Here is a 23,903-nt window from a genome sequence, read left to right as displayed (position 1 = left end):
CCTTTCAAATATTTAAAGATAGCTATTATCACCTTTCTCAAGGCTAAAAATAATTTAACTGTTCTCTTAAGTGTTCTTCATAGGACTAGGACTTGGTTTTAAACCCTTTACTATACTACCTTAGATAACCTTGACTTGACATGTTCCAGCTTATCAATATTTTTCTTATATAGTTATTACCAAAACTGAATACTAAGGATTCACAAGTCTTGTTTTAACCAAAAACACAAAGAACCCTCTCTCTGCGTGCACGCATGCACATACACGTGTATGCACTTTCATTGATTTCTAAAAGAGTGTCTCTAAAAGACGCATGATTCTTATTAAAGAAGGAGAGGAATATGAAAGTTTCCTCTTTTTCCACTTCTTTGTGGTCTCTATAATTCAAACCAGTGGCTTCCTTCTGTGCCTGTGCTGACATCTTTGGAACATTCTAGAACTTAAAACAGATAAATTAATCTAGACCCTGTCCCCACCCTCTATCCTCAGTTCCTTTTCAGCTGCCATTGAGATAACACCTTCAAGTACCTAGAGCCTTTAATTCCGTCAAAGCTTCAACTGATTTTTCCCTCTCCCTTCGTTCTTACTGGTTCTTACCTTATTGTTGTCCCTCATAAACCTTGTACTTTGTAGTTTTCTTTTTAAAAGTTGTTAATTTGTCATATTTTTCACTTAGCCTTCCTGCCATTTACGGCCCTGTCAGGCCTGTTCAAAAAGTGTGTCTTACGCAACAAGATACCCCTCACCAGTGGACACACTTACTGCTTAGATGAGAGGCATTAAACATGAAACCATCGATTTTTGAAAAAGGTTGGTTCATTTTCAATCTCATGTTCCAAATGGTGATTGCTTGGCATTATACCCATAGCTCACCTCCCTCATTTCCCACTTCCTAAATAGGCAAGTGAGTGATGGTAGTGAGCAGCTGCTATGGCTTCTTGTCTAGGTAAAAGTGGGAAATGGTTTCAAAGCCATACAAATGTTACCGCTGGCAAAGTAAAGAGGGCATGCAAGGAAGGAAGGAAGGCCATGGGCACAGTTGCTTGCTTGCTCTGAAGGGTGAACATTCACAGTGAAATGAGTAAATGTATCATCTCACATGGCTGTTTTCTCCCTTCTGAGTGCTCATAATGATTGGATCTTCTCGGGCCGTGGTTCCCAACTTTGGGCCCCCAGATGTTCTTAGACTACAACTCCCTGAAATCCTGACCAGTACAGCGGAGTTTTAGTCCAATAATACCTGGCGCCCAAAGTTGGGAACCACTGTTCTAGGGAGTGAACAGAGGCTGCTCCATATTTATTTTTATTTATTTATTTAAAATATTTTATCCATCAAACTATAGCAGCTGTTTCTTCCCTGCCTTGGTGGGCAAGTGAGTCAGTGGCAGCCATGCTGGGACATGGAGGAAATAGTTTCTGTTCTTGGAACTCTAGGCTAAAAAAAAGGAGGGGAAATTCCCACCGAGATAGCAATAGTATGGCACCAAGGGAGTGGGAGGCCAACATGAGGAGGTCCTCTCTTACAACACTGATAGTGGAGCACTTGAGTCTTTCCTGTGGTACCAAGCTTTTAGCCGTTGTTTCATATTGGTAACATTACTTGCTTGTTGGGGAAGCCAAAGAGAAACATACTGTACTTTTCCCTTGTGCACTGAATTAATTTTCTCCATGTTCTCAGTTGACTTCGATGAGAGCAGGCCAAGATCATGCATGAGTCTCAGTTAGACATGGGGACAAATATAAAAACAAATCAGGATACTCAAGTTTGACGACCCATGAACCAAGACAAAGCACCGTTTTGGCGCTTCATCCCCATCTCTAGACTCAGTACTGTAGTATAATTCTACTAAGATAGCCTCTCTTTTATAACCATTTGACTTCAGTTTACTAGAATTGTATTTCTCTTATGTACTCTGGAATATGTCAAAGCATAATGGCAGTTTCAGCATAGTTCTCTCGATATCTCCAAAGGTATCTCTATTAAAGGGTAAGTCTAGAAAAGACAAGGCAAAGTTTGAGAGGCCAGAGGCAAAAATGTAGTTGAGGCCAATATCTCAAGTAACAAGCAATACAGTGGTGCAGGAGCCAACCGCCTCGTGTCTGATCAGGCAGCGATCTCAGTTTTTGGGGGGGAAAAGGAAAAAGGCAAAAATATCAACCAAGTCTTGCTTTTACAGACTTGATAAAGGTTTATGAAGAAAGACGGATCCATGGAGCGAGCTAAAAATATTCAGGCCTGCTAGTGCTACATTCTGACTTCAGTAGAAACTACCAGCTGCTGTTAATTTTTTAGCAAATTGCAAATCCCGTTAAATGAAATATAAGCCCCCAAAAAGTGGCATTTTATTGGTAGTATTTACCAAGCCACCCTTAGAACCTGAATAGAATTCACAAAAACAAATTACAGCATTAGCCCCTTTAAAAAAATAAGCTTATGAGTATAATAAACAATAATAGAGTAAGATGAGACAGCAAAATGGCATATGAGCCATGTTCTTAATTCTATTTTTAATTTAGTATAATGGGCTGCTTTTGAATCCTGTTTTTGAGGGAACAGCAGAATACAGATTAAATAAATTAAATATTTAAAGGCATGGGAAAATACGTTAAACTCACTTGGTCTCTGCCAGAAAACTTCCTGGATGGATAAAAACAAAGCTGTGTGGTCCTACTTGATAGAAGTCAATCTGGAGACATCTATAACAGTGTTAACATTGTGCTTCATATTCATTCAGTTAGTCCAAGTAGGACTAATTTGTAAAAATTAAGCAAACCCCTGGACTGAAATAAGGCTTCTTCAAAGCAAACTAAATCTGAAGAGAGACCTTTTTAATAATTCAGATTCAGAAGGATAGAGACCTAAACATGGTGTCTGAAAGAACTGATATTTTTTTCCCTAGGCTTTCAACATAAGCAAGCTCATCAGGGAGGGAGAAGGGGGCAACGTTTTTAAACTGAAACTCTAGCATCTAATGTTCCTTGTTTGTTTTCCCCAAACCAAGATGGTGATGTTTTCTCTTTCATTCGCTGCCACCTGTGGCTATCCCTTATCCACAATTGCACAATACAGTAGTGCCCCGCATAGTGACGTTAATCCGTTCCAGGATTAATGTCGCTATCCAGAAACATCGCTATGCAGGGGGGGAAACCCCATATTGGGGAAAAACTCACCGGCAAGCGAAGATTCCCCCATCCGGCCGCCATTTTTGCTGCCCGGTAAGCAAGGAATCTGGGCAAAAACACAGCGGGCGGCCATTTTGCCATCTTCTCCGCTCCAACCCCTCCCCGCCTTACACCGGCTCTTTTGTGGGACGATCGCTTGCCCCCCTCATCACAAACGCCCCGTTTTCGCACAGCTGATGGGGGACCTTTGCTAAGATCCCTGGCCCCACCGATCAGCTGTGCAAAAATGGGGTGTTTGCGATGATGGGGGGGGGGAAGCCATCATCGCAAAGCAATTTTCCCCTGTAGGGAACATCGCAATGTGATCGCTTTTGCGATCGCAAAATCTACATCACTATGTGGATTCGTCGTTAAACGGGGCACCCGTTAAGCAAAGCACCACTGTACTTCAATCAGACATTTGCTACCAACATAACTTGTTTATTTAGATTGAATTTAAATCACAGATGTTCTTTTTCATCATTGTATACAATCACTCATTAAAACTTCTTATCTTTGGTTACACGTTCAATTCTTCATTTGTTTTATTGATTTATTCACTTTAATCAACTTATTGATAATATCAGTTCTCTCTAGTTCTCTGACTATCTATCTATCTTGACTATTCAATTTCTCTCCTCCACACTCTCATTCTCTCTTTCCCCTTCTCTCTCCTTAACTCCCCCTCTAAATGTCTCTAATTGCCTCACTGACTCCGCACCTCCTGTCCTCTCATAGGCTCCTGCACTTGAACTTCAGCTATGAGTGACAGGAGTGACATGGGCATTCCATCACATACCTCCCCCCTAGGAAAAGTTTGTTTCATGGGGAAAACCTTATAGTTTACCCTCATGAACAACGCAGGGAGCAATAAACAATTTATTTCAAATATGTTCCCAATACTATTACCAGTAACTCTTTTACTCTCTCTCTCTCTATAGATTGATTGATTGATTGATTGATTCCTTTATACAGTATCTATGCATACTTATTATTGATTACTACTATTTAGCGCAAATTAAACTTATTCCTTTAAACATTTAAATTATATTTATCAAAATTTGCATTACTTACAATTACATTAATACAAATCCTATTCCTGTTACATTTATCACTACTTACCATTAATTCACTATGAGATTACATTTTATTTTTAATTACATCTCATGCTTATGTATAAACTGAACAGTTTCTATACCATTACATTTTACAATTTTTTTCTCCTTCATCCATCAGTCCTCTGGTCTCCGAGATAATGTGTCGACCACCACGTTCTGTGTTCCCTTCATGCTCCGAATCTCAAAAAATCAAAGACCTGCAGAAGTAGGACCCATCTCATCAGCTTGTTGCTATTTGCCCTTATAGTTCTCAGCCACAGAAGTGGGGAGTAATCAGTGCAAAGTACAAAATGTCTTCCCCATATGTATGGCCTGAGTTTCTGCAATGACCATACAATGGCTAGACACTCCCGTTCAGTCGTGGACAAATGCCTCTCGCCCACCTGCAGTTTCTTACTGAGACAGGTTACAGGATGATGGTTTCCATCGTCGTCTGCCTGACTCAGCACAGCTCCCAGCCCAATGGCAGATGCATCCTTGAAGACTGTGAACTCTCTCTGGAAGTCTGGAGCTCTCAGAGTCTTCAACTTACTAAAGGCGTCCTCGCAGTCGACCGTCCATTGGATCTTCTCAGCCTTTCTTTTGTGTGTTAAATCAGATAAAGGAGCGGCTATCGCACTAAAATTGGGTACAAAGCGATGATAATAGCTGACTAACCCTAAGAAAGATCTTATTTTTTTCTTGAATGTCGGTCTGGGCCAATTGCTGATAACTTCTATTTTAGATTCCAGGGGTTTGATTATGCTTCCCCCTACTACATGACCTAAGTATTTTAATTCAGAGCTACCCAGTTGGCATTTACTAGCTTTTACTGTTAACCCAGTCTCATGTAGTCTCTGTAGCACTTTTTCAAAATGGATTATGTGCTCTTCCCATGTCTAACTATATCATTGATGTATACTATATCGTCGATGTATGCTACAGTGAATTATCTAAGCCCTTGTAAGGTTTGGTCCATGAGTCTTTGAAAGGTTGCTGGAGCATTTCACAATCCGAAACTTAAGACCCAAAACTCAAACAAACCAAAGGGGCTACAAAAAGCGATCTTTTCCTGATCTTTGGGGTCTAGACCGACTTGTCAAAACCCCTTAGTCAGGTCAAAACTTGATATGAATTGACATCCCCCTATAGTCTCTGTCAAGTCATCTAACCGAGGCATTGGGTAAGCATCTGACTTAGTGACATGGTTCAGTTTTCGATAGTCCATGCAAAAGCGGATACTTCCATCTGGCTTATCAACTAGAACTATTGGGGCTGCCCAAGGACTAGAAGAAGGGACAATGATTTTTTTTCAGTATTTCATCTAGCTCCTTGTTAACCTTTGCTACATATGGCCCCGTTACTCTATACAGTGTGGCAGCCTGAGGAGGTGCATCTCCTGTATCTATTTTATGCACTACCCCCTTTGCTACACCAGGCTTATTTGAGAAGACTTGCTGGTATTTCTGCAGCAAGGCTCTTGTTTCATCTTGTCGCCCTGGGGTTAGAGTAGGGCTCATCTTAACATCTTCAGGGTTATACTGGGGTTCACCCCTTCCTTCCCAATATAGTAGTTCATGTTTTTCGTTGGGCACTTCTTTAATGGCATATAAGACAAAATTTTCTTTCCTATAATAAGGTTTAATCATATTTACATGCATCACTCTTCTACCTTCTTCTCCCTCCTCCTTAATTACATAATTCACTTCACTCATTTTAGAGACTACTCTAAATGGACGTGCCCAATTTAACTGGAGTTTATTCCTTTTGATAGGTTTCAACATTAGCACTTTGTCTCCAGGATTGAATGTTCTTTCCCTGGCCCTCTTATCGTACCAGTGCTTTTGCTTTCCTTGATGACTATTTAAGTTTTCTGCTGCTAACTCAAGAGACTGCTGCAAGGAGTTCATCAGTGTATCTATATATTGGACCACTGACTCAGGATCCTCTCCTCTATGTTCCTCCCAGTTTTGCCGGAGTAGATCTAGGGGTCCCCGAGCTTTCCTTCCAAATAATAGTTCGAAAGGACTAAATCCTGTACTTTCCTGGGGTACAGATCTATCAGCAGACAGTAAGGGTTGCAATTTATGATCCTAGTCATTTGGATTTTCAGTGATGTAAGCTTGAATCATACACATTAGGGTCCCATTAAATTTATCAACCAATCCATTTGTCTGGGGATGATAAGGGGATGATGTGATGTGAGTGATTCCACAGACTTGCCACAACCTTTTCATTAATTTGTACGTAAATGAGGTTTCCAAATCAGTAACTATCTTGGAAGCAAAGCCCATGCGACACATATAATTTAATAATGCATCTGCCACTGTCTCTGTTTCAATATTTCGCAAAGGAACAGCTTCCGGGTATCTGGTGGCATAATCAGTTATGGACAAAATGAATCTATTTCCCCGCCTGGTAACTTTAGGTAAGGGTCCCACTATGTCTAGGCCTATTCGTTGAAATGGGGTTGAGATGATTGGTAAAGGGTACAACTTAGCTTTAGTTTTATCATTCCCAGTACCCTGCTTTTGACATGTGTCACAACTTTGACAATATAACTTAACCTACTTCCCTATCCCAGGCCAGTAAAAGTTTTGAACAATTCTTTGCTTTGTACATGTGATCCCTAAATGAGCAGCAAATGTATCTTTATGTCCTTTTTCTAAAATTCCTTCTCTGTATTTGAAGGGGACTATCAGTTGTCTGAGAATGCTCACCCCTCCCCTCATAGGATTCACAAGAATTTCTCTGTACAATAGGTCTTCCTTCACACTGTATCTTTCAGGGTTTTCAGGGGTCAGGGGCCCTTCCTTGTCTATAGCACTCAATTAAGGTAGGGTCATCTTTTTGTTCTCTTATGAAAGTCAGATTTCTAGGATTCCCCATATTGACTAGATTAGCTGTTTCATTCCCTTCTATTATTTCAAAATTCCCAATGTTTTCCTCTGTGTCTGCACTTGGATTTCCCTGTGAGCAAGTTGTTACTAAAACACTCTGTACATGCTCTGATAAATCTAGGCCTATTAAACATGGGACAGGAATTTGCTCTGATATGGCCACTGTCCACTCTCCTGTCCACTCTTTATATTTTATGGGAATTTTTGCCAATGCCAGCTTCACTATTTCAACTCCAATCCCTTTACTAGAAACTGTTTCATTTTCCAGCATATGTTTCTTAGGGATTATCTCTGGATGACACACTGTAATGTGTGTGTGTGTCTGTGTCTGTGTCTGTGTCTGTGTCTGTGTCTGTGTGTCTGTGTGTGTATGTATGTAAGTTAAAAAAAAACCATCTTGCGAAGCACGGCCATAGAAGAAACTGTCTTGCGAGGCACCATAGCAATCACAAAAATGATTGGTCTTTTGGGTTTTTTGTCCCACAAGGTGTTCATCTTGTGAGGCACCACTGTACTAGGTTTCAATAAGCTCAGTGGATAGAAGATTGTCTGGGCTAGAATAGATCTAGATAAGGAGATAGTAAGAGCTGAGGGAGGGGCTGGTAGTACAAATGAAATTGAATCCTTTTGACAGAATACTCTAGAAATCTTAAGATATTATTAAGAGAATAATAAGACAAGTATAGATTTGTCATATTATTCTCTCCCTTAAAAAGAAAACCTACAATAGCAATGGCAGCAGGCTATAAAAGAAACCCATTTGGGAATATTTTAATGAAGTTCTTCTACTTGTGGATGAAGCAGACATATATGCAAAATGCAAAAAGTGCAAGCGAAACAATCATTTCTGATATAACTGTAGAACTAACTTGAAAATTTATTGTTCTAAAAATGAAACTTTCATCTGGTTTGTAAATACTAAAATTATAATAACCAGCTAGAATGAGCCTTTATGTAGAAAAACATGTTTTAAAACAGAATGTAAAACAGAATTTAAATCAAATCCACTTTAGGGTTCTTAACTTTCTGTAAATTATCAGGATTCTTGATTAGGGCCACCTGCATCCTGCACATCATTTAAAAAGAAGAAATGTAATGTTTACCTTTGTAGAAATCTCAATACACCTATTTACCTGAACTTTACTTAGCAAGCTATGGTCAGGAGAGCCAACAATACTGACATACTTAATCTAATTTCCCCTATTGCCTTTTGGACTGGTTTTCACATCACTGAATTGCAGTCTGAACTGATTCTGATAGTTCAGACCTCCAGTTAACACATAGATTCGTTGTGGGAGGAAGTGGTCCACTAGGGGTCTAGGTCCGAAGCTGATTATGGCTTTAAAAGTTAAAACCAGTGTTATGAAAAATGCAGAAGCCAGAGTACCTGTTCTAAAGCTGTCAATATGTACTTCTTATACTCAAGGAGTTAGGTGATATTTGTCTAATAAAGTCTGCCCATGGACACAACTAAATCTGATTTCTCTTTTTTCCAGGATGATGAAGGCCAAACAGCACTTCATTATGGTAAGCAATGCATGAGCATATTTTGCCTGTTAATAATCTTCGTCATGCAGACTGAAAAAAATAGTATGTTAGATAACCACATGTGTGGCAGAAGCAAATATCTGATTACGGATGGCTAATAAATTTCTTAATAATAATCAGTAAGATTGATACTCTGTCTTTGTAATCTACATCATGTTTTCTGTTACATGTTAACCTGGATGTGACTAGGTTCAGTAGCACTGATCAAACACTACTTTAAGCATTACAGTAGTTTGTTAATTCAGTTCATCATTGTGCTTTGCACAGAAATGCTTTCTTATTTATTTGTTAGACTCATAAAACATTCTTTAATTATAATTGACACCTGCCTATAGACACAAATCTCCTTTCTATAGACATTTATTCTGTTTGACACAACTGTACAACAAAGCAAAGAGTTAACAAAGTTGCTTTGAATAAAGCTAGAGAAGTGTAATCTGAGTTTATCTATCTTTTTATAAGGGTGTCTGGCCTGACAGCTGTCCTTGCAGTAGCACCTCTTGTGATTACAGAAAGTGTCAAACTGCATTCTTAGATAGATTATAAATCCTGGTTCATTCTGATTAAACATGGGTCAGAGTCATTCTGAGGTTAAGTGAAGGACAACTCCCCAGTATGTTACCCTCCAATGGCCTGCCAGAAGCACTCTGCCCCCTTCAATATAATATCTCCTGGTTAGTCATGCCATTGTCATTGTGCGGTCGGCACTGGTTCTGTGTCTTTGAAAAGATCAGAATGTGTGTGGTCTCCCTCATGAACAGCCTGCTAAGCTTTATATTTCCTTGTTGAGACTCCCCACCTCCACCCTCACCCCACACACTTGTTCCCCTTAGGGAACGCTCCATTGATTGCCTCGCTTGTCTCCCAGAGGAAATCAAGAGTTCTCCTTGGACTTGGAAGTCACATGACTACAGAGTGAGCTAGCCCAGTCTATTCTCCTGGGCTTGTTCTTCCTTGTTGAAGCACCATCTGCTGTGCTCTTTTTCCACTACAGCAGGGCAGTGGGAGGGAATGGCATGAGAAAATAAATAATAAAGGGAGAAATCCATCACAACACCCCTGAGAATTAATGGACTTGGAAGGCAAACTGTGCTGAATGAAAAGTCACCTTCACCTGTGCCCATGTCGGAACTGGCTCACTGGGCTTGACAAATAGAGGTTCCCAGAGCATGTTGTAAATCCAACAGCTGTTCTAATCTCCAGGGAGGACTATGCAGTCTTTAGAAACAGACCAGAGTCCTCTTGGGTTTCCCAGTGCAGTGGCAACACATTGTCTCATTTATGGTTTCCTCCAAAGAAATGCCAAATATCTTGTCACATGACACCTCCTCAGTGTCAGGCTCTTCATTTGTAAAGGACTCATAAGGATCATTAGTGTAAATAGAAACAGACTGCTTTCGAGTGAAGCAGCATCTGGGCTCACTTTGTTTATTATGGAGGGTTGTGATAAAAGATAATAGAATCCATCTACAAGATGATCACTCTGTCATTTCCCTAGCATTTATGAATTTTTGGGCTGTCAACTAATTAAAATTGTGATAATAAAATAGTTTTTAAAATACTAAAATAAAGCTTTTCAAACCAGAGAAGGAAGATGCCTTAACATTTTGTTTACTTGAGGTACTGTTCATTATTAGGGCAACAGGCTCTTTGGGGGGGTTGGTTCTCCCCCACAATTTCTGAAGTTCTTTGGTACACTTTTGTAGCTGATATAGATTTGCAATAAGATCTATAGTGCCTCTTCCTTTTTAGAATCCAACTTGTACATTGGGCATTTCTCACTCCATATAAAGTACAGTAATAGTATTTGTTGCAACACCTTGAGCATTCCTTTGCTTGTATAGGAAATTAATGCAGTGGTTGTGAATGTACTCTTTGTCATCTTCTTTTCTGGTGATTGGAATGTATATTGAATGTTTCCAGTCTCTGGGCCATCTTATTTTACATAGTTTTTGCTTCTGGCCACTCTATCCTGGTTCCTTTCTTGGCCCTCTTGGATTCTTTACCTCTTAGCCTCAAAAATAGGCCCAGTTCCTCACCTTCCAGCTTATATACCAGAAGAGAAGCTATGATTTGCCTTTCTTCCTTGACCTCCCACTTTCCATCTGCAGCATATAGTGCTGCAATTAGCCGTCTTGAGACTTCCCTAGCTTTCTCACAAGATTCCTTGTTGATGGGTTGCATTCCTGCTATAGTTCATCTTGTCACTCATTCGTTGTCTAAAGAAATTCCAGGTCCCTTAACAAAGTCCACCTGTGAATTGTCGTCCCCATTGTGATTGTTCTGGTTTTTTGTGGTTTTTTTTTTTTTTTTTTTTTGGTTTTTTTTTTATACAAGAGGGCAGGTCAGAGGCAGTGTCTGGGGAAACCACCCATTGGTGATAAGGTCCAGTTCTGAACACCAGACTAAGAGAAACTGTAGCCTGCAAGATCCTAGTGAACTGTGTTTGATACCTATTGCTAATTTTAGTTAACAGCTCCAAGCCAGACAGATGAATATTTTTGCCTAGCAGGACAATCACTAAAATGTAAAAATGGGTCATTTGAACAGTATCCAATTGTACTGCTCTCATCTTTTAATTAAACCTTTGCTTTCTTTCTGCCTTATGTCAGCTGAGGAGGACAACCAAACATTCAAGGTGCTTTCTAATTACTATACCTAATTGCAAAAGGAAGCACACTATTAATGTGTTGATCAGAAATATAATTAAAAACACTATTTAGTGTTCAATAGAAAGACTTATTGAAGGCATAGATCCCGCTGGACATTTCAGTTTCAAAGTTAACTAGGCTAGATTTTCTGTCTCTAAGCTATACAGAATACAGATATTTAATGTCTATAAGCTATTTAGCTCTGTTCACATTATTAAAAGTATCCTCAGCATCTACCTTCTCTTTGTGCCTTTCCCTCTGATCTTTCTCTTCTCCACCATTCTTTTTATTTATTTATTTATTTATTTATTTATTTATTTATTTATTTATTTAATTAATTTACTGTATTTTTTGCACCATAAGACGCACTTTTTCTCCACAAAACAGGGGGGTGGAAAGTCTGTGCATCTTATGGAGTGAAGAAAACAGATTATATTTTCCTGTTTTCTTCTCCTAAAAAATTGGTGCGTCTTATGGAAAGGTGCGTCTTATGGCGCGAAAAATACGGTATATCCCGCCTATCTAGTCAGCTCAGGACCACTCTAGGCGGCCTTTTCACTGGTCAGTCTGTCCCTCCACTGTAGTGCAAGTTCTGCCTTTTTCTTTGCTCACTCTCCTCCTCCCTTATGTAAGACAACAGAGCCTTTTGTTTCTCTCTTTTTCAATCTCTGCCTCTTACCTGTTAAAAAGGTTGGGGACCTTGCAGAGGATAAAACAGCATGGAGTTCCCAAGTCTGCCTTCAGTTTTGCCTCTGCTTTTTAAAGGTTATTGAAATCTGGTGTATAGTTACTGAAAAAGCTGCTGCTTGCTGTAGGCAGATTTTAATTAACCACAGATATGGCAGAGTTATCCAGTGTGTTGTAGCGCTGGACTAGAACTCAGGAGGCCTGGGTTCAAATCCCTACTCAGGCAGTGAAGCTCACTGAGGATGGGTCTGTCAAACCACTCTTTAAATATATCACCTTGAAAGCCCTATTAGAGTTGCTATAAGTTGGTTCCAACTTACCCACATGGAACATAACATGGCAGATACAAGTAGACACATAATTTCTTTTATTATAATCAGATGGAAAGAAAAGTTAACATTGATATTTGATAAGGTAATGTTCCTTTTTTCAAGAGGAGTTATGATATTGCATTGGAAACCCTCTGTTGATCTGAATAGATATGATATGTGTATATAAAATCTAAATCTTGCTCTTTTATTCATTCAAAAAGGAGCATATCTCGTGTATAGCATGTTATATTTGTGTTTGCTTTGGAATAAAGCTTAAGCCGTACAACGATCAGGGCTTGGAAGTTATTGTTGGACTAGAACTCTCAAAAGCCCTGGGCTACTATGGCTATGCTGACTGGAGGATTCTGGGAGTTGCAGAACAAAATGTAACATTTACAGGTTCTGCTTACATATTGAATCTGAACAGGAGAGAATAAGCTGCAGTGAAAGGCGAAAGTCCAGAGTCACAATATGTTCTCACTTGTTTTATGAAACATTTTCTTCATGTCCCAACCTGTTGCAACTTTTCCTTTGTAAAATTGTTTTAACTATATTGTCGTTGTTTTATTGTTGTAAGCCGCCTAGAGTAATCTTAATTGATTAGATAGGCGGGATAGAAATAAAATACATAAATAAAATAAATAAATTATCACTCACATGATGGAAACACAAGGTCTCAGACTGAATTCATGCCATTAGCAGTTAAAAGAATCTTAAGTGGCAAGGCTGAAAATCTACATCTGGGATGCAGGCAGGATAAACAGTATTCGCCTACATGGACCCATGTTCTGACTTGGTCTAAGGTGGTTTCATGCGCCTCAGAAGAAGGAACTCTCCCTTCAACAACTCTGGGGTTAGGAATGCAGGACCCCCTAGTATTTCAAAATCCATGTATAACTCTATCCCAAAAAACATAACTACAAAGCATAAACAGTTGATACACACACACACACACACACAGAGAGAGAGAGAGAGAGAGAGAGAGAGAGAGAGAGAGAGAGAGAGAGAGAGAGGAAAATGTAGGCACGATTTCTCCTCCCCCACAACAGAGCAATAGACAGTGGTTTTGTGATCTCTTCAGCCAGTTCCTTTATTATTGGATGCAGTTCATTCAGCCCTGGGGATATGCACTCATTTAAAGTAGTAAGGTACTCCTAGCTCCTAGACTACTACTTGTTTCATCAATCTCAGGCTGTAATCCTATCCCCTCCCTTTGCACTTAATATTTGCCTTCATATGTATGGATGGATGTAGAGCTTTAGCACGCTTTCACCGGGACCCCCCTCCCCCAGTACACATGGCCTGCCCATCTTGGCAATTGCCTCAGTTCCTTTTTGCTGCCACTGAGGTTTCATCTCTCAACGAGCAGAGCTCCATTTGCCTTCCTTTCTTCTCTTCATGAGTTTACTGGGGAGGAAGTAGGAGAGTTAGAAAGCCAAATCTTCCCTCTTCTTTTCTCCAACCTGTCCCCCCTTCCCTTTCCCACCATTTTATGGCCCCAGCAGAGCTTTTCAAAGGGTGCAACTCTTGCCCCAACAAGATTCTCATCTCTGACAGACACCATTCATGCATTTTCTGCCTTGGGAATCCCACCAGTCTTCTTTGTGTCAGGCCTGCAAAAATCTCATAAAACAGGCACTCAAACTTAGGCGTCTCTAATCCCTATAACCTCCTCAACCATCTGCTATGGACACCACGCTGGTCCTTTTATCCCACGGCCCAACCCCATTGGCCAAGATGCCATCTACCTCACCTGCATCAAGACCGTCACTGGTTAAATCCAAATCCAAATTGACCTCCAAGACTTCGGGATCAACTTTGAAACCGGCCTTGGTGTCCAACCACTCCAAGCCACCTAAAAAGAAGAAAAAGTTGTCTCAGGACTCACCTACCAATAAATCTAAGCACACTTCATCTCGATCTCCACTTGACAAGACTATTCTTCCACCACCCATACCGGAGCATACAAAACTGTCTGTTTTGACTCCCCTTCAGGAGAGGATGAATTTAATCTCCCACCATTGGGCCAACCGCTCTCCCCTGTCTTCAGGGTGAGGCTGAGGAGCCTAACGCCGAGGGAGGCCTGGAAAGAAAAGAGAAGAAATCAGGCCTTCTCGGCGGTGGCTCCTCGCCTCTGGAATAACCTTCCCCCTGACATTCGCGCGGCTCCCTCGCTGGGTATTTTCAAAAATCAATTAAAAACACTGATGTTTCAGCAGGCCTTCCCCTCAGCTAACTCCTCATCTTCCCTTTGTCTTCTCTCCTAGTGTTTGCCCCATCTTGTCTAACGTTTTTCCCCCTTATTTAAAATTGTTTTAATTACATTGTTATATGTCTGTTATAAGCCGCCTAGACTGGTCCTGAGGGACTAGATAGGCGGGATAATAAATAAATAGATAGATAGATAGATAGATAGATAGATAGATAGATAGATAGATAGATAGATAGATAGATAGATAGATAGATAGATAGATAGATAGATAGATAGATAGATAGATAGATAGATAGATAGATAGATAGATAGATAGATAGATAGATAGATAGATAGATAAATAAATAAATAAATAAATAAATAAATAAATAAATTACAGTTGGCCATTGTATCAAAGCAGCTTCGAACTTTGGTACCAACCCAGACTTATACAACCAAACAGACCACACTCTCTGAGGTAATCTTCTTTACAAGTTATTACTACTTACAGAGGACCACCACCTGCCGGACTTGATACTACGCACTCTCATGAACCTAGAAGGTTCACACCACACCCATCCACACAATGTCCTTCCAGCAAGTCCTACAGTACTCTTAAGACCAAACATTATATTCCTTGCCTCCACTACAAGGTGAAATTGCCCACGTTTTGACATTCCCTTCTGGACATTACTCTGCATCTCCAGACTACCACTCTCCACAACCAACCTGCCCAGTCTCTGATACCAAGGCCTCAGACTCCTCACCACCACACAAGTCTCCACCTAATCTGCCTACACCAGGCTCTGACGTTGCAGATGCCAACCCATCGTCACCATCAGAAGATTTTTCATCTTATCCCCAACTAATTATGTGTATAGCAAAAGTTATGGAACTCAACATTCAACAACACAAGTCAGATAAGGTTTATGAAGATGTCAGCCAGGACCAGACCCCTCCACTTTGTTTGAGATTCATACATTCCCTTCTGAAACTCATTAAAGAATCTTGGCCCAAACCTTCTTTGGTTCCACAAATTACAAGACTCATAGAAAATCTCTAAAAAATGTGTGGTGACAAACCACCTTCTTATCTAAACACCTGCCTCCCAACCCTTTAATCATAGACACCACTCAGAATAGAGCACACAACCGCTCCAATGGCACCCCTAATAATTGGGAAGGTAGAAAACTAGACATCATTGGCTGTAGAATTTACTCTTTGGCCTCTTTCACTTTGCTTGCATCCAATTAATTTGCAGCAATGGGAGCCTATCATCGTCACCTATGGTATAAAGCCTTACCCATTCTTCAGTCCGCACCTGAAGAGTACAAAACTCGCACCCTCACTTTCCATCAAGAAGCCATGGCCCTCACCCATCAGGAGCAGATCACAGTCCACCATGTTATTAATGCCACATTGAAACATGGTTACAGCAATCGCACTTGGTAGACACACGTGGCTTAGATCTGTTCATATACAGTGGTGCCTTGACTTACGACCATAATCTGTTTCAGAAGATAGTTGTAAGTCACAATGGTTGTAAGTCGAATCAGTATTTCCCATTGAAATGCACTGAAACTCGTTTAATCCGTTCTGGCTGTTTTTTGGTTGTATGTAGAGGCACCGGTTGCATGATGAAGCATTTGTTTCCATAGGAACGAATGAAAAAGCGGTTAATCCATCCTCTAACACTAGGGGGAGAATTTTTCTTCTTTTAACCTAAGATGACTTAGGTTTTAAAAAGGGCAGGAAAGGAGGGAGGGAGGGAGGGAGCAGTGGGGAAAAGAGGAAAGAAAGAAGATCATCACTGGGGCACACAGACCCCTCAGACAAAGGTTTGTGCTGTTAAGCACAAAAAGAGAGAAGATAGAGGGAGAGAAGACAATAGGAGGAATAGAGTTTGGGTTCTAAAACATCATTTAAACAAAACACCTTTTAAACCAAGCACCTTTTATACCAAACCAAGCACCATTTAAACCAAGCACATTATAAACCAAACCAAGCACCTTTATAACAAAACACATACCAAACCAAGCACCTTTTAAACAAAACACATTTTAAACCACACCAAGAATCTTTTAAACCGAGCACCTTTTAAACAAAACACATTTTAAATCAAACCAAGCACCTTTTAAACAAAACACATTTTAAAACCAAACACCATTTAAAACCAAACACATTTTAAACCCACCCATCAACACCTTATTCCAGCAAACAGACCCCCTCAGCACAAAAGAGAGCAGAGAGAGAGAGAAGACAATGTGGGGAGAGACTTGAATCTAAGCCCCATTTTGCACCATGATTTAAAAATAAACAGACTTTGGAGTCACATTTTAAACCCACACATTTTAAAACAACGGAGAGGTCACAGTACACAAACCCTAGGAGCCACAGAATGCAAAAATAAATAAATAAAATTTTAAAATTACAGTCTAATTTTAATGTAATATTACAGTCTACTTTTCACATTTTAAATCCACACTGCAAGACCCATCACAGCACAGAAACATAACTCCCCCAGCTCAAAGCCACGCTGCAAAAACACTCAGAGCAGTTTTTAAAAGCAGAAAACAGCACCTTACCTCCCTGCAAGCACACACATGCTCACTCCGAAGCAGAAGGAGGCAGTTCTGAAGATGACGACAATGCACTCTCTAACTGCTGGGGTGAAAGAGCCTCAAAGAAGCAGCCTTGTCACCACCTACTGTTAGAAATTTGAATTTCCCACCTTTTTTGTTTATAAGTGGAAGCTCCAGTCGCAAGTAGAAGCAAAATTTTGCGGCCGGAGCTGATTGTAACTTGACATGGTTGTAAGTAGGGACATTCGTAAGTTGAGACACCACTATATCAGGATTCATGGTTGTCAATCAAAGACTTACCATTTGATGGCGTAGTCCTCTTTAATGAGAAGACTGATGAAATTCTAGACATTCTACAAAAAATAAGAAAAACAGCATGTTCCTACAATATTCAGTCTTACTTCCGCCCTCAACATTACCAGTGGTGGCATACTTACCCTTACCAACAATACCAACCACAGGCCAATAGACAAGAGGTATCCATCACCACCCTCATCTTCCTTTCCACCTCAGCAAAATTCACAATAGCACCCACATCAATCTTTCAGCCGCCCTGACAAAAAGTTCAAACAAGTCTGTGACCCTCTTCTTGCCACCTTCAGAACCTATAAGAACAATAACTCCATCACCTTTGCTAGAAGAAGTTTGATCCCCATTACGGAAGGATGCTACTGTTCCTCTCATTCTGTCCAACTCTATTCCCTTTACTTCACAGGCCCCAAGAGAAACGGCAGTCTTTGGCCCATACTTGACCTATGCAATTTCAGTACCTACATCACCTCAAAGCAATTCCGCATGATCACGCTAGAACGCATACTCCCTCTCCTTCAGAAGGGCAACTGGTTTGCAGTCATAAATCTAAATGATGCCTACTTCTGTTCGACCAGACCACCACAAATTTCTCAGATTTCCCTCTGAGAGTCCACATGTCAATTCAAGGGCCTTCCATTTGGCTCTCCATTGCTCCACAAGTCTTCACAAAATGTATGGCTCCTGTAGTCGCACATCTCCACATATGCAGAGTCACCATATATCCATACTTCAACCAATTGGTTGCTAGTCACTCCTCTCTATTCCAAGGCATTACACAACATACATCTCACTCTGTTCCTCTTAGCGGATCTGGGACTCAGAGTCAACATGGACAAATCTATCCTATAACGCTCTCAACTCATTGCTTACATAGGAGCCATTCTAGATTCAAGACAGGCTCGTGTCTTGTCCCACAAAAGTGAGCAACAAAGTTACACACACCTCTGCACCATTTCTGACCTCATGCAATCATTATGGCTCATCAGGCCCAGCACCTCCTAGGATAGATAGCCGCCACAACCTCCGTCATACAACATGCTCAACTAAAAACGAGGTCACTTCAGGCATGTTACCTGACTCTCTCAGAGTCAGACGTGGTACCTGATTCCCTTCATCCCTTTCTCCAATTGGCCCACCAAACTCCTCAGAGTCAATAGCAGTTGTAGGTTTTTCAACCTGTTTGACCATGTTCTGGAGGTTTTTCTTCCTAATATTTCGCCAGTCTCTGTGGCCAGCATCTTCAGTGGACAGGAGCTAGAACTCTGTCTGTGTTCTGGTGTAGTGTGTGCTGACCACAGAGACAGGCAAAATGTTAGGAAGAAAAACCTCCAGAACACGACCAAACAGCCTGAAAAACCTACAGCCACCATCGGATCCTGGCCATGAAAGCCTTCAAGAATACATCCTCAGAGTCACACCAGGACTCACCACCCAACTCGCTTGGTGGGATACACTGCTTAACCTTTTCATCAGCAGGCCTTTCAGGCCCCTCCAACTTACAATTCAAGTTACTACAGATGCCAGCCCCACCCGGTGCGTTGCACATTGCAACGACCTTCAGATATACGCCCCATGGTTATACATAGAACAACAACTTCACATCAACCATCTAGAATTGTTCACCATTATCAAGGCTTTCCATGCCTTTGAGCCCCTGATTATGGGACGAAATGTACAAGTCACCACAGACAACACCACAGCTCTGTTCTATATCAACAAACAAGGAGGCATGCATTCCTTCTCCCTCCTCTATCTCACCATTCAACTATGGGAATGGTGCTACAAACGCCATATCTATCCAGTGGCCATTCACATTTCCACACAAGGCAACAATTTAGACACAATGAGCAGGCTCTGCACTCAAACACATGAATGGGCCCTAGACAACTCAGTGTTCCTCCATCTTTGCAGACGTTGGGATCACCCTCTTATAGATGTCTTTGCCACTGCACACAATGCCAAATGCAATGCTACTGTTCCAGAGCAGGGATCAGTTCTGGATCCCTAGGCAATGTCTTCATGATGACCCCAGCCTCCTTTACCTCTTCCCCCAGTAACTCTTCTTCTGAGAACCATCATCAAGCTCTGACAGGACAAGTTGAATCTATTCTAATAGCACCTTGGTGGCCCAGACGACCATGGTTCACCACCCTGAGATTCGTGTCCACCAACTTTGTCTTCCCCTCCTCCTTACGCAGCATCACAGGAAGACTTTCCACCCCAATCTCCACACGCTTCACTTAACTCCTTGCTGTTAAGTGAAGCGTGTGGAGATCGGGGTGGAAAGTCTTCCTGTGATTCTGCGCAAGGAGGAGGGGAAGACAGAATCCACCTCCGTAGCTCATATTCTTGCTCATGCTCGGGAGCCATCCACTGCCTGCCTTTGTACACGGGCCACTTTTTCCAAGTTCACATAGGAGCATAACCTCCCTACCATGCCAACAAATCTCGATGCACTCTTAGTGTTCTTGCTTCATCTCTTCCATCATAACCTGTCTTTGTCAACTCTCAAGGTTTACATAGCTGCACACCATAACTGCACACCAACCTCAAGACTTCAATGCTGCCATGCTATTCCATCACCCCACTCTCAAGCAATTTCTTAAAGGTTTTGCCAACATCATGCCCACTGTTACCTCCATAGTGGTTGCTACACACTGTCCTACAGCGCCTCACTCTACCTGCCTTTGAGCCATTGGAGAGACTACTCCAATTTCCATTGGAGAGCCAATGAGAGACTACTCTCCCTCAAAAACATCTTTCTCATTGCCATTACTTCAGCCCGTTGAGCTAGCGAGCTCACCTCACTACGTGTTGACCCACCTTTCCTCCAGTTCATTCTCTGAAAGTTACCCTGTATACAGATGTTTCCTTATTGCCTAAGGCTGTCTCTGAGTTTCACATTAAACAACCTATATCTTTACATACCTTCTTTCCTTCACTGTCCAGTGACCTGGAACGTTCTTTACATTCACTTAATGTTCGTCAGTCTTTGGCATTCTGTGTGTCCAGAACCTCTTTATTTCGCAACTCCAAGAGACTTTTCATCACTCCCCATGCGCCCAATAGAGGATCCCCAATTGCATTGCAAACTGTTTCCTGCTGGATTGTGATGACAATCCGGCTCACTTACAAGCCTTTACCATCCTCTCTCACAGCACACTCCACCAGAACAGTCACTGCTTTCACAGGTTTCTTAAAGGGTATTAGCATTGCAGACATTTGCAAGGCTGCCACGTGGTCCACATCATTTACATTTGCCACTCACTACTGCCTTGATGTTAGGGCCAGGGCAGATGCAGCTTTTGGCAGAGCTGTTTTGTCATCAGTGCTTTCATGACATCCCTCCTCCAGTAAGTCAGCTTGCTAATCACCCTATAGTGTGCATTCACAGAGACCACAAACAATAAAGAGAGATTACTTAGAGTCATAGAGTTGGAAGAGACCACTGACGCCATCCAGTCCAAACCCCCGCCATGCAGGAACATCCATCAAAATACTCCCAACAGATGGCCATCCAGGCTCTGCTTAAAAACCTCCAAAGAAGGAGACTCCACCACCCTTCGAGGCAGCCTTTTCCACTGCCGGACAGCTATGACTGTCAGGAAGTTCTACCTAATGTCCAGATGGAATCTCTTTTCCTGTAGTTTGAAACCATTTCTCTGTGTCCTAGTCTCTAGAGCCCTGGAAAACAAGCTTGTCCCCTCTTCAACATGACATCCTTTCAAACATTTAAATGTGGTTATCATGTTCCCTCTCAACCTTCTTTTTAAGGCTGAACATTCCCAGCTCCCTAAGCCGCTCCTCGTAGGATATTGCTTCCAGACCTTTAACCATTTTAGTCTCCCTCCTCTAGACATGTTCCAGGTTGTCAACATCTTTTTTTGAATTGAGGTGCCCAGAACTGGACACATTGAATACTCCGGGTGAGGTCTGACCAAAGCAGAATAGAGTGGTACTATCAATTATCTTGATCTAGACACTATACTCCTATTGATCGCATTGGCTTTCTTGGCAGCAACATCACACTGCTGACTCATGTTCAGCTTGTGATCTACCAAGACTCCTAGATCCCTTTCACAGGTACTGTACTGTTGTCTAGCCAGGTGTCTTCCATTCTATATCTGTGCAGTTCGTTTCTTCTGCCTAGCTGTAGGACCTCACGTTTCTCCCTGTTGAAATTCTTTTTGTTAGTTTTGGCCCAGGATTCTAATATATCAAGGTCATTTTGAATTTTTAATCCTGTCCTCTGGGGAAATAGAAACCCCTGCCAATTTGGTATCATCGCAAATTTAATCAACCTACTCTTTATTCCTTCATCTAAGTCGTTGATAAAGATGTTGAATAACACAGGACCCAGAACAGAACCCTGGGGCACCTCTCTAGTCACCTCTTTCCAGGACGAAGGGGAGCCATTTGTGATCACCCTTTGGGTTCAGTCAGTCAGCCAATTACAAATCCACCTAACAGTAACACTATCTAGCCCACATTCTGCTAGCTTCTTTGCAAGAATATCATGAGAAACCTTGTCAATGGCCTTGCTGAAATCAAGATATGCTGCATCCACAGCTTTCCCTTCATCCACCAGGCCTGTAACTCTATCAGAAAAAGTGATCACATTAGTCTGGCATGATTTGTTTTTGAGAAACCCATGTTGACTTCTAGTAATGACAGCATTGCTTTCTAAGTAATTACAAATTGTCTGCTTAATGATCTTCTCTAGAATCTTTCCAGGAATTCATATCAAACTGATGGGGCAATAATTAGTTTGGTCTTCTTTTTCCCCCCTTTTTGAAGATAGGGACAACATTGCCCTCCTCCTGTCAGTGGGGACTTCCCCTGTTCCCCAATAATTCTCAAAGATTATTGCCAATGGTTCTGATATTACTTCTGCCCATTCTTTTAATATCCTTGGATGTAATTTTTCTCACCCAGGAGACATAAATTCATCCAAGGTAGCCAGATAATCCTGTACTACTTCTCTACTTATTCTGTGCTGCACTTCCCACACTTTTTCATCTTCTCTTCGTCCCTCAGGTTGAGCACTATTTTCTTTTTTAGAAAAAACTGAGTCAAAGAAGGTGTTGAGTAGTTCTACCTTTTCCCTGTCCACTGTTAGTAACTGGCCATCATCTCCATGCAGAGACCCTATCGTTTCCTTCTTTTTCCTTTTACTACTGACTAAAAATCCTTTTTTGTTACCTGTAACTCTGGTTCTTTGAGTGGTCATCTGTGAATTCATACTTCCCGCCCGTTCTTCTCTCTGTTCTTAGGAATTGAGGCAATTGCCAGAACAATTGCCATGATGGAGCACTTGAACTGGAGGGGGCGGGCCTGACAAATGGTGTAGAGTATTCTGGAAACCTCTGCGCAAGTGCAGGATAAACCCTATAGTGTGAATTCACAGATGACCACTCAAAGAACTAGAGTTACAGGTAAGTAACCTCTGCTTGGTAGTTGAACATAGAGGGTTGTTGGCATGCTGTTGGCATAAATTATTTATCTATTTATTTAAAATATTTTACCCCACCTTTCTCCTTAAAGAGGACCAAAAGCAGCTTACATCATATAAGACAATATTTAAAAACTAAAATGAGTAAGTATGGAAATATTTTTAAAGGATCAAAAAATACCACACTAAAAATCTCTAAAAGCCAACACCAAAAGACATTCAAAGCAACATGGTACAACAATCAATTAAAAAAGAAATTGTTAAAGATTTTATGTACAGTGGTGCCTCGACTTACGACCATAATCCGTTCCAGAAGATGGACGTAACTCGAAATGGTCGTAAGTTGAAGCACCATTTCCCATTGAAATGCATAGGAACGTGATTAATCCGTTCCAGAAGAGAGAGAACCCCCCCCAAAATAAAATAAAAATAAAACAATTAAACACTGCAAACTCCATAGGAACACGCTGGGGTTGCAAAAAAAAAAATGGAACAAGCCCCATTGGAAGGTGCTGGGGCTTAAAAACAAAACAAAAACAAACCAAAAGTAAACAACAGAGCAAGCCCCATCAGAAGGCACTGGGCCTGCAAAAAAAAAAAAACAAAAAACAAAACAACAGCACAGAAACATAAGCCCCCCAGCCCAAACCCACCCTGCAAAACCCACCCAGAACAGTTTTTAAAAAGCAGAAAGCAGCACCTTACCTTACCAGGCAGTCCCAAGCCTCATCCAACGCACTTACTTTAACTGTTAGGACGAAAGAGTTACAAAGAAGCAGCCTCTTCGCCTACCAACAATTAGCAAATTTGAATTCCCCGCCTTTTTCCCCTGCCTTTTTCCGGTTACAACTCGAAGCTCCGGCCGCAAGTCGAAGCAAAATTTTGTGGCCGGAGCTGGTCATAACTCAAAATGGTCGTAAGCTGAGACATTAGTAAGTCGAGACATCACTTTCTTTTGATTCAGTCATCAGAGCACATGGAGACTGCTATACAAGAGTTGTATTAGATCA

General features: G+C 41.2%; 1 protein-coding gene across 1 annotated transcript in view; it reads left to right on the top strand.

Moving 5' to 3' along the window:
• The window catches only part of ACBD6 (acyl-CoA binding domain containing 6), a 261,573-nt gene that overhangs the window by 224,734 nt on the left and 12,936 nt on the right, over nucleotides 1-23,903 (top strand). The window contains exon 7 of the mRNA XM_020789738.3: nucleotides 8,656-8,686. Coding sequence (XP_020645397.1) covers nucleotides 8,656-8,686 — 31 coding nt within the window. The remainder of the gene's footprint in view (nucleotides 1-8,655; nucleotides 8,687-23,903) is intronic.

Source organism: Pogona vitticeps, chromosome 4, assembly GCF_051106095.1.
Source record: "Pogona vitticeps strain Pit_001003342236 chromosome 4, PviZW2.1, whole genome shotgun sequence".
NCBI lineage: Eukaryota > Metazoa > Chordata > Lepidosauria > Squamata > Agamidae > Pogona > Pogona vitticeps.
The sequence above is the reverse complement of the archived record's forward strand: the minus strand, read 5'-3'. Positions and strand labels throughout refer to the sequence as shown.